The 11,663-nt window shown below is 37.3% G+C and overlaps 1 protein-coding gene across 2 annotated transcripts; it reads right to left on the bottom strand.

The window, feature by feature from the left end:
• Window positions 1–3,750: 3,750 nt before the first annotated feature.
• Window positions 3,751–10,190, bottom strand: LOC144061864 (G2/M phase-specific E3 ubiquitin-protein ligase-like). Of its 2 annotated transcripts, XM_077582750.1 has the most exons (7): window positions 10,127–10,190; window positions 7,144–7,266; window positions 6,589–6,693; window positions 5,838–6,105; window positions 5,518–5,672; window positions 4,684–4,922; window positions 3,751–4,134 (listed from the first exon to the last, which is right to left on the bottom strand). In XM_077582750.1, the coding sequence occupies exons 4-7, from the start codon at window positions 6,096–6,098 to the stop codon at window positions 4,085–4,087; spliced, it is 705 nt and encodes a 234-aa protein (XP_077438876.1). In that variant the 5' UTR covers window positions 6,099–6,105; window positions 6,589–6,693; window positions 7,144–7,266; window positions 10,127–10,190; the 3' UTR covers window positions 3,751–4,084. The 2 variants fall into 2 exon arrangements, with proteins under 2 accessions (XP_077438876.1, XP_077438875.1); XM_077582749.1 differs by lacking the exon at window positions 10,127–10,190 and having other exon boundaries at window positions 7,144–7,382.
• Window positions 10,191–11,663: the final 1,473 nt, after the last annotated feature.

The following is an 11,663-nucleotide window of genomic DNA, read 5'->3' as shown; positions in this document are numbered from 1 at the left end:
TCAAACGTTTTTACTAGTGAACTAGTAATGCCCAAAATTTTCACTAGTTACACTAGTGAGACATTTTGACTGAACTAGTTCAACTAGTGAGGTCCAAAATGTTCACTAGTAGAACTAGTGGATGCCAACATGCTCACTAGTCAACTAGCGTTACAGTCTTTTGAATTTGCTAGGTAGCTATGATGCCCAAATGTTCACTAGTTGAACAAATGAAAAACAAATTGCTCACTAGTGGCACTAGTTACGCTAAATGCTAATCAGGAGGCCGGACAATGCCATAAGTGGGTAACTCCTATTGGCTCTCTGATCAGAGCTCAACCCAGGAAAATTTTAACCCTGTAAAGCCTGAATTTGAGCTTCCACAGTCATTTACTGCCCCTTGTATCTATTCAAAATCAACACAGAGCAGTCATTTACCACTTTATATGCTATACTGAATAAAAAGCAATCCAGTGCAACAGTTCTGAAATAAATTTGCCCTTCTTGAGGATTTGAATTGTCATTTGTTGTTAAATCTGTTCAAACTGGTGGTGGTAGCAAATGCATCATGATTGGCTGATTGGTTGTCCGAAGTCACGCAGATCTTGTCTGGTGCATCCTGGGTAATGTAAGCGGAGTAAGAACACGTCTGGACGAATAAGTGTTCAAAGTTAATTTTTATCTTTATTCCTTAAAATGTCCACTAGAGGGCAGCATGTCAACATGCACACGAGGATGTCAACATGCACACCGTGCAAGTTACATGTTAACAAGTAAGCTTTTATTGAGCGTACATGTTAACATGTAAGCTTTTATTGAGTGTACATGTTAACATGTAAGCTTTTATTGAGTGTACATGTACACAATGTAAGCTTACATTGAGTGTACAAGTAAGCTTACATTGTGTACATGTTAACAAGTAAGCTTACATTGAGTTTACATGTTAACAAGTAAGCTTTTATTGAGCGTACATGTTAACAAGTAAGCTTACATTGAGTGTACAAATAAGCTTACATTGAGCTTACATGTTAACAAGTAAGCTTTTATTGAGCGTACATGTTAACATGTAAGCTTTTATTGAGTGTACATGTTAACATGTAAGCTTACATTGAGCTTACATGTTAACAAGTAAGCTTTTATTGAGTGTACATGTTAACATGTAAGCTTACATTAAGCTTACATGTTAACAAGTAAGCTTTTATTGATTTGTGCAAAGAGCCCATACTGTGCATTACAGTAACATACCGAAAAGCCCCTGCGTTGACCACCTTCAAAATAAAAGCTACTCAACACCTGGTTTACGGTTGAAAAAGAAAAATCATTAAAAAAGTCAAGGTTTGTGGCCAGGACCGGACCAGTTCTACAGGACACTGCACCACCACAGGTGTTCAACGAAAAAAGCACTTTGACCAAAATCTGATGTTACATTTTAAAATAAAAGTCATTTGAAATTTAGACTATTACTGCTGATTTCAATAAATCCTTAAAAATTAAAAGTTTGTTATCCTAGGACCGGGCCAGTTCTACAGGACACTACACCAACCCAGGTATCCAACCAAATTTATTTCATGTGATTTACTGGCTAGTCCTGGACCACAGCACTCGCTCAAAGCAGGTAGGATATGCTCCAGCTTAAAGAATATAAGCTTGTCGAAATGTCATCAGTTATCAACCAATTCCTGTTAGGATGACATTACATATATAATGGCACAGGTATTTTAAAACATATATATACAATACAGGCCAAAAGTTTGGACACACCTTCTCACTCAATACATTTGATTATTTTTCATGACCATATACATTGTAGATTCTCACAACTAACAAACACATGTGGAGTTATGTAAAAATAATAAAATAAACACAAATAAAAAGCCACCCTTTTCTCTGATTACTTTTTTGCACATTCTTGGCATTCTCTCGATGAGCTTCAAAAGGTAGTCACCTGAAATGGTTTTCCAATAGTCTTTAAGGAGTTTCCAGAGGTAAGAGTATGCAGAAAAGAAACCAGAGCAAAGGATGGCTATTTGAAAGAATATCTAATATAAAACATTTTTTCAGTTATTTCACCCTTTTTTTAAGTACATAACTCCACATCAGTTCATACATAGTTTTGATGCCTTCATTGAGAATCTACAAAGTAACCAGTCACGAGAATAAAGCATATACATATATTCAAACAGAACGTGGCACATCCAAAATTATTCTTACCCTTCTGAAAAATCAATAGAAAAAGCCTTTATTGGCTATTACAACAAATGAAACACATCCTATAGTTGCTGATCAGCTTTTTGCATGACTCGGCTGATATTTTTGCCTATTCATTTTTAGCGTCGAGCTCTTCTTGTCCTCACACTGATTTTTAGTTCCCTTTGCAGATTTTCAACTGAATTCAAGTTTGGATTCTATGGGCAAAACGTTAATATTTTTGTCTGCAAACCGTTTCTTAACCACTTTGCTGTGTGTTTTGGCATTTTGTCATGCTAAAATGTTCACATATTAAAAATTTGCCGAGGGGTTTGAATAATTATATATACACTACTCACAAAAAGTTAGGGATATTTGTCTTTCAGGTGAAATTTATGGAAAATGTAAAAAGTTCAAGCTACAATGATATCAATACATAAATGTAGGACATTTTGAGTGGTTCCACCACACTGGAATCCCTCTCTAAGTAGAACGATGCACTGGTGATTTCCTCATCTCAAACAATTGATTGAAACAAAAAATAACAACAATGGTGGGTACCCCACAACCAGAAATTTTAACGTCTCAATAATTCACCATGTGCCCTTGAGCATTAATTACAGCTTGACGACATCTCATGCTGTTCTCAAGTCGACTCATTGTCTGCTGAGGCATGGCATCCCACTCTAATTGAAGGGCATTGAGGTTTTGGAGTCTCCAGTCTCAATACGGCGACTCTACTGATCCCACAGCTTTTCAATAGGATTCAGGTCTGGAGAAAGTGCAGGCCTTTCCATTTGAGGTACACCAGTCCCAAGAGCCGTTCCGTGACGATGCCACCTCCATGAGCTGGAGCAATGTCGTTTGTGAATTTTGCCATTAAGCTCCTTCTCAGAGAACAGAAACTTGTGCAAAAAGTACTGAAACATTTGACAGTTGAGCATGTGCATTCAAAAGCATAGGAAAGGTCACATTAAGTTAACCTGTGAAGGTTTGAATGCATTTTAGGCTTGTCCTGAAATTTCACCCAAAAGCCAAATATCCCAAACTTTTTGTGAGTAGTGTATATAATTTTGTGTAAAACATCATCCAAGATTTTTATTTTTAATCCACTGTGATAACTTCCGACCTTTTGACAGATGCTAATTTGGGGAAAAGAAAGTATATTGTGACCTTTATAAATCTTTATATCCGTAAATCTTCATTTTCTTGGGAGTTATTGTAGCTTTAATTAATTCATTAGATATTCCAGATTCATCAATATGAAGAGCCCCTCCCTTTGGACCATGGCAGTGAACAGTGCACGGAATCATCGTATGTGCCATCCAATGCTCTTTGTCAGAGGAAAGACTTGCTGCACTACAGCAAATAAATCCAACCTCTTATTCCTTCAAATCTGGTCAGGACATCTTCTTGCAGGCTCTCAAAGTTGCGGTCTAGTGGGCAATCAAGGAAGGTGCATGATTGGTCCAAATAGACATTACATTTGTTTATGTCACAAATAAAAATACATTCTTGTGCCAAGCAGTTTCTCTTTTATTTATATAAACAAAAACTGCATATTAATTTTCCTATCAACAATAGCCATTTGCAGTTCAGTTAAAAACAGTTAATGTGGAACAGACTCTGAGACAGATCCTTGTGGGCCTGCACCACCTCAGGAACGGAGGAGGCAAAACATTTTAGACAGAACATAAATGTAGCCCACTGCCTGACTGACAATGATTACACCTTTCCAAAACCGAAAGAGTCTTCTATTGCCCGGGAAAGCATCCGATGCAGTTCGTCCTCCTGAGTAACACCTCTTGGCAGGTACAAGCACATCATGCAGGTTGATGCATAGGGCAAACGGCGCATGCCCTCATGCTGTTCGTAGAAGCCGATGCAGAGTTTGCTCTGAAAGCCAAGTGCAGGAACTTCATCTGCTCCAGTGATAAAAATCAGGAGGTCTTCGAATCTCATTTTTGTCTGCCGTGAAAAAAGGGGGAAAAAAGTGACATCTGCATTTTGCTGGCATAGAGCCAAAACCTTTTAACTCCAAAATAGCATGTTTGTACAACTACTAGCATTGCATCACAATAGAGAGTTAGCTAGCCATTTTTAAGACTTGAGGTTGATCAACAATTTGTAAAAATAACACCCACACGTGTGGATTGACCAATAGTAGTGATTTTTTTTTTAATAAAAATTATTAAATTTACAAAATTGTGACTTAAGAGGTTTTGGCCCAATGCCTGCTATTTGTTTATAAAGTCAAATTTAAGATCTGGACTGTATATATTGTATTTCACATTGGCCTTGTGTAAGCAATGTAAGGTATGTGAACATACATGAAAATAAAGTTATATTTGATTAAATTACATTTTGTAAGCACTCGTTTTGGTATGTGCATTGTCTTCAAATGGCAAAACATCTCACAATAACAATTTGTGGTATATCAAAGTATATTTTAAGCATGACATTTTGTTTGTGTAGGGCATTATATTGTATATTTGGTGCTACAAATGCTTAAGATACCTTCAATCATATTCAAAATCATTTCCCAGCTGTAGATGGTGTCCTCCTCTGCCTGCCGATGGTTGGTTCCTCTGCTACTGTAATTATAAGTGAGGAGGGCTTTGAAGGCTGCCTTTGACAGAGGTTCATGCATGTTGGTGAACAAAGGCAAGAAGGCAATCCAGTTTTGCTTGACAATGTCCCACAACTTTCCGAATGCGTTCATTCCCTTTGTGAACTGGTGTATCATACTGGCAGTTCTATAAGACAACAGAAAGAAACCATGCATTTGGAACATTAAAAAAAAGAATGAATAACTGGGCCAAAATTCATGACTGTATTGTTTGTATGTAATAACTTTATTTTTACGTCATAATTATCTGTTTATATTGGCTTGGCATTTTAGCATTCATGACCAGGACAGAAAGAAAACAAAGTCCCTATACTTGAACCTTTAAAAGATTTAATTACATCACTCTCTAGTTTTGTAAATGACAAACAAATGTCCAACTGTTGCTCTTCTGGGAGATTGTGTCTGTCTCTGTAATTTGTAACAGTAACATTATAATTTTTTTATTGGTAATTTGTGACATGCGGTTGTATTATTGTTGATACTGTACCATCAAACTGTCCCAAAAAAAGTATGTATATTAGTTATTGATTCCAAAAAAAATTGCAGTCCAATATTATTTTATTTATGTTTAAAATTTCAAAATATAAGCTACTAAAGGCAGGGTCAGTTTAATATAGACACATAATTTTGTAAGTAGTAGTATACTGTAAATTCATGTTTTGGAGTGGCACTGTTTCATAGTGTTTAAAGATGTGAATCTTGTTTACTTTGCATGTTTTTACCTGAGAAAGATGTAGTGCTTTACCACATATGCATAGATTTTTGGTATGTCTTCAACATGAGCATTGAATATTCCTGGGATGCCACACTCAGAAATCCAGTCCTCTAAGTCATGGCGGAGTGTTGTCATGTCCTCGGTTGTCTTGCACTGTTGAATCTTAGAGAGAAACATGAGTGGGAACAATGCTGCTCAGTCTCAGATTGACCTTTGATTTTTTTTTCCACCCATAGAATTAAATGCAACAACTGGTGGCAGATTTATTATTATTATTATTATTGTTTACAAATCTCAATACATGTTTACATGATAACCGTTAAGTACCCTCATGACTTTGCTTTGCACATCTGGGTCAGGCAACACATTCCAGTCAAACTGCTCCAGTGCTGGCTCCTGGCCGCACATCAACTGAAAGAGGCAAGGATCCAGGGCCTTGATGCATGGACCACCATGAGCAACTGACCAAGCAATAAGTTTGCCACCTCTGAAATATTTTTGCTGGTCAAGAGCTTTTTGGTCATAACTAAGAAAGACCTGACCGGCCTTTCCCTCAAAAATTCCAAGAGAGGTCTGTACCTCTATCATCAGGAGTCTAGGAAAACAAAAAAAAGACATTAATTAAACTTCCGAACTGCTTATGCTCACTAGGGTTGCAGGCATGCTGAAAGCCATCCCAGCTGCTGACTTGGGGTCCCTGGAAAACAATAATAATTAAAAAAAAATCTAACAATATTATTTCAGTACTGGTTCAACAAGTTTATACATTTTTTAAATCTGTCTATCTATCTAATTGTGCTATTTTTTATTTATAATTTGATTTGTTATAATGCGTGTATGCAAAAGTTTGTTATGTCTGTGTTTGTGCAAGAGGATACCTCATGATAAAAACGTCACTGGCATAAAGCTGCCAGAATGTAGTTAATATATTTTTTTAAAAAGCACTTACTTTTTGTTTTGTTTTTACGCTACAATACTGCACAACCAACGAAGCAATAATACACATAGATTTTCTGCATACACAAAAAATAAAACACAAATGCAATCTCACTGTGCAAATCAATAATGTGTGCATTACCCAAACCAATTCTGGTTAGTTGACAGGATTGTGAAGCCGATGGAACAGCGAGATGATCAGCATTTGGCAACAGAAAGAGCCTTACTCTCCAGATTCCATTTGTTCCTGTATTAATAAGAATGTGTTAATGAGATGCAATTATCAGTAGCACATTCGGCAAAATGGGGTATCGTAATCTCATCATGAAACTATACAAATACAGTAGATTATGGGACGTGGGGTAAAAAAAAAATACATTTAAGTTCCGTGACGAACATCTGGGGTGGGCGATGAACATTCTTAAACATGTGCTCAAGAATCTTCAAAAGAACACTTTTTTTTTTCACGCCAAATGTTGCAAATTAATCAAATACTGGTCCACTAAAGAATCAGTTCCATGGCTCAAGACTGCTTTTTTTGCCCCTAAAACACCGTCACCGCAAATTTCTTTGAAATATCGTGCCATTATTTTTAGGCAATATCACCCACCCCTAATTGACAGACAGTCTTAGAGTAGCTAGCCGGCTAGCTGTAAGTAGCACTAATTGAATTAGCCATGTGAAAAAGTTAGCCAACCTGTCGTCGTCGTCGTCGTCGTCGTCGTCGTGGGTGCTCTTCTGCGTCTCCGAAATGTGTTCCTTGTGGCTCGCAATAAGTTGTTTCCATTCATCTGCGCCGCCAGTTCTCGTCTTGCAACATCTAGTGCATTCCAGACGCGACTAATAACTTCATTAAATCCACTTTCTGAGGCAGATTCAGGTGAAGACCCGCTCATGTCAGCAATCAGCAGGAGGCCCGCCAAATAACTTTGTTGGATACGCATACTGCCACCCACTGGTCACTCTTTGTCCATGCCTGTATACTGCACTGTATCAATACAGTGCAAAAGTACTTATCCAGTTATTTAAAAATAAAACAAACTGAAAACAGCCATAATGTATATTTAGTTTACTGGTAGGGGCGAGATGAATTAAGCATGTGTTGTTGTTGTTTTGTTTGTTTTTTGTAAATACAGTTGATTTTCTTTACATTTATTGCGGTCCAGGCACTTAAGGGTTAAAGCTTCAAGACATCTAATTTGAATACCGACCAATCAAAGTTCTTGTCCCGCCTGATACATTTGCATGCAGTCCACTAGTGAACGTGTTGGCGTTTGAGTCGCATTCAAGACGTCTATGGTCTATTATTGCATTTTGCATGTTGACATGTAAGGGCCAAATGTCCACTGGTATCACCAGTTGCGTTTTTTCTTACCTTAGTGGTTCACTTGTAAGGTTTAAAATTGATTACTAGTTAACTAGGAAGGCATAGAATGTCCACTAGTTACACTAGTTGGGATCTTCACAACCTTACTAGCTGACTAGTGAGGTACAAAATGTGATCTAGTGAACAAGTAAACGCAAATATACCCACTTGTGGCACTAGTTGGGCTCGTTTTGACCTCACTTGTTAACTAGTGAATCACTTGATTTCTCTCTTGCAAGCTAGTTACATCCGGACTGAGTCACTAGTTAACAAGTGACACTGATGTTTATTTAACTAGTTAACTAGTGGAAGGCATTTTCTTTCACAAGTCAGACCAAGAAATGAACTTGTACAAGATTTGACCGAACACGTTAGACATTTTTCCTACATGTTGGGCATGTCTTTTAACTGGTGGACCCTTATGTAGCACTGGTAAGCAACTGTGCCCAACGAGTACAACAAATATCTAACATGTAGTGAATTTTGTTGCACTAGTTGATGTTTCTAGTATAATAGGCGTCTTTTACATCATACTAGTTTAACAAAAAATGCTTACTAGCTGACATGTGCGCACAACTAGTGAACTTGTGAAGTGTTGTAACTGGCAAACATGTCAACAAGTAAAATGTAATTATTTTCACTGGTTAAGTAGTTGTGTGCACATGCCAGCTTGTGAGCATTTGTGTGAAACTTGCACAGTCAAAGTCTGTACAAGTTCAGTCTTGAGGCCGACACGTGAGACAAAATACCTTCTACTAGTAAACTAGTGATCAGAAAATATGTGTCACTAGTTTACTAGTTACTCACTCTGTACGCAGATAGTTTACTTGTAGGAAAACACGTGTTTCACTAGTTAACAAGTGGCATCATAAAGACCCCAACTTGTGTAACTAGTGGATATCTCTGCATTTACCAGTTAACTAGTGAACATTTTGAGCCTCACTAGTTAGCTTGTAAGGTCCAAATAGATGCAAGTAGTTGTGTAGTCTGGGTTTCTGCATTCACTAGTTAACATGTATCCGTAATAAGCATCCACATGCTAACAAGCTCCAATTCCTCAGGACAACTTGTAAACTAGTGTAAAACGTGCAATTAAAGGGGGTGGGATAATGACAAAATCTGAATCTTGATTGGTGTATTTTAACTGCAGAGCCAATAGGAATCCTGGACGCACGTCGGCCCCACCTCCTCATTAATTTTTGGAGTGTAACTAGTTTACTAGTGAGCATGTTGGCATCCACTAGTTCTACTAGTGAACGTTTTGGACCTCACTAGTTGACCTAGTTCAGTCAAAATGTCTCACTAGTGTAACAAGTGGATATTTGGGGCATCACTAGTTAACTGGTAAAACAATTGCGTGTCACTAGTTCAACATGTAGACTTCAAGAACCGTTCACTTGTTAACTTGTCAGTGTTTTTTCTTTCACTAGTTAACTAGTGGATGTTTCAGCTCTCACAGCCTAACTAGTGCAAGGAAATCATAGGACACATGTCACTAGTGAGAAGAATTCACGTTTGACTAATTAACATGTTGCTGAAAATGAGTGACTAGTCAGAGTTTCTGTGCAACTAGTATGACAAAGTGCATAGCTAGTGTGGCTAATTGTCCAACTAGTGCTGGCAAAGACTGCACTAGTGAGAAACACTACTGTCTGATATCAAGGATATGGAATAAATGCTCAAAGGGCTTGCCATAGTTGCACATTTTACCTGGGCAATGAGCAAGTAAAATGTTTGAGTGACAAAATGATTTGGTTCTCTTTTCCCATTTCCTCCTGATTTGGATCTTTCCATTGCATCACTTGCAATGTCTGATAAAACAGCGTTTGAACATTTTAATTTTCCCAAATGGAATGTTTTCAAAAGCAAAATTCATTCAAGATGCTTTAAGCCAAAGTCAATTTGAAATAACTGCTATTCAATAATATTACAGCATAAAATAAAGCTCCAAGTAAATACCAAAATGAGGTTCTGCTCTATTTCATAGTCCTACAAACATGTGGATAAAAATCGGTGATTAAAAGGGACCGTCCAAAACACTGTGAGGTAGATGGTGTAAACGTTTGTTCGTGCTAAAAACTTTCTTTTTGAAGCTATTGGAAATCACTTTTGAGCTTTTCCTGACACTAACCATATCAATTTGTACTAAATAAACATATTGACCAGTACAAATGAGTGTATGACTTTTGATCAAAGCATATAGAATTTGTTTTTGTAAAAGATTAAAGGCCTCTGTAGTTTGAACATAAATGTGAAAGAAATCGACCTACATGTGTTTTTGGCAGTGCATAGAAAAGAAATATACCATTCTTACTTTTTCTCGGCTCTTACGTAACTGAAAATCGAAAGAGGCTTTACTTTGCCACAGAGAAAATCCCCATCAAGCAAAGCAAAGCATTTTGTGCCCTTCGTTGCTTTGCTCTTTCAAAAGAAATATCGTCCGTTTGTGATAGAGCTTGACTCAATTTTTTAAACAATGTTTTTACTTTGAAAGTTAAGATGCATCTGTTGCCTGTTTGCATTCAAAGAATGCAAAAAAAAGTTTGTTGTTTTTCATCTCTTTCATTCATTTGCATCAGAAAGAGAAATTTCATTTTAGTCTTGTTCTGTGATGACAAAAAAACCCACACACACACAATTCATCATATTGATGATTTGAATACAGCTGGGCGCTCGCATCAGTCCTCCTCGAACATCTGGCTGTCATACGGTTTTCCTAATTCTAGGGAAAAAAACATTTGACTCACTGCCGGTTTCAATGGTCATATACTGTCACTTTAATCTTATTGTTGTCATGTCACCATTTTATAGTCCACCGTGCATTTCTCAGCTACATAACATTTTCTGAATCTGAGATAGCTTGCATTATTACTAGGCTGGTCACCGCCCCAGCTGCCAACATAATGTGCTTGTTTCGATAAACCCTTAACCTGAAATGACTCGCAGTTGCCGACGTAGTACTCAAGTCCTCATACATTTAGGTCTATTTATACCCTTTTTTTGGAGGGTGTTTCCTTTAAGACCCCTTAAAATCCTTTTAAGTTCTCATAATAATGAGAATGAATTGTATTTCTATTTTACACTTAACATTGTGTTCTAAGACTCATAAGCAGATAAAGGGCTCTATTTTTCATAGACAGGCACACACATTTAAACTTTAATTAATTTTCGTGTTTGAGAATTTTTCCAGTGGATCGATGGCATTTTCTATTACATGCCCCTGGCGCAACTAACAATTTGGTGGCAGAAAATAGACTAGAATTTAGACTAGGCGAAACCCGGTCTAAGTTGGTGTGCCAGTGAACTGTGATTTTGGTGGATTTGATACAGGTGCAGGCAAACAGATTCTAAAATCTGCAGATGTGTACAGTATGATGGATGTCGTATTTCATTCAAGTTGTTTTCAGTTATTTTTCCAACGTACACAAAAAGGTATGGTCTCTGGGCATTGACGACATGTACACTCCTCTGCAATGTGCATTTCCATAATCCATACTCCACAATGCATGAGAACCATCTAGGGCGGTAATCAGCAGGTACATAATGTGACAAACAAAAAGCAAACAAAAAGCATCTTTGCTACCGAAAGCTTTTTGATATTGAAAACAATGAAGTTATGCCCACACAATTGAGAAATGTAGTTGAACTTGTAACACCTCTACATCCCAGCATTGTTTTGTAATGTGTATTAAATATAATTGAGGAATTTGGAGGTGAAAAGGGGTGAATGTCTTATTGCAGTACACACGATTAATCAAAATTGCTATTGGAAGTTGTCGCTTGCATTCTGATTGGAGGCCAAACTAAAGTTGACCCCTGAGTTTTGATTATTACGCTGCACTCAGGATCAC

This window comes from Vanacampus margaritifer, chromosome 12 (assembly GCF_051991255.1).
Source record: "Vanacampus margaritifer isolate UIUO_Vmar chromosome 12, RoL_Vmar_1.0, whole genome shotgun sequence".
NCBI classification, from domain to species: domain Eukaryota; kingdom Metazoa; phylum Chordata; class Actinopteri; order Syngnathiformes; family Syngnathidae; genus Vanacampus; species Vanacampus margaritifer.
The sequence above is the reverse complement of the archived record's forward strand: the minus strand, read 5'-3'. Positions and strand labels throughout refer to the sequence as shown.

Excerpts from the sequence above, each read along its gene's own strand:
- LOC144061864 (XM_077582750.1), bottom strand. The coding sequence starts at position 6,098 with ATGATAGAGGTACAGACCTCTCTTGGAATTTTTGAGGGAAAGGCCGGT. Across the intron at positions 5,673-5,837 it reads TGCAAAGCAAAGTCATGAGG|ATTCAACAGTGCAAGACAAC; the intron begins GTACTTAACGGT and ends TTTCTCTCTAAG. Across the intron at positions 4,135-4,683 it reads GATTTTGAATATGATTGAAG|ACAAAAATGAGATTCGAAGA; the intron begins GTATCTTAAGCA and ends TTTTCACGGCAG.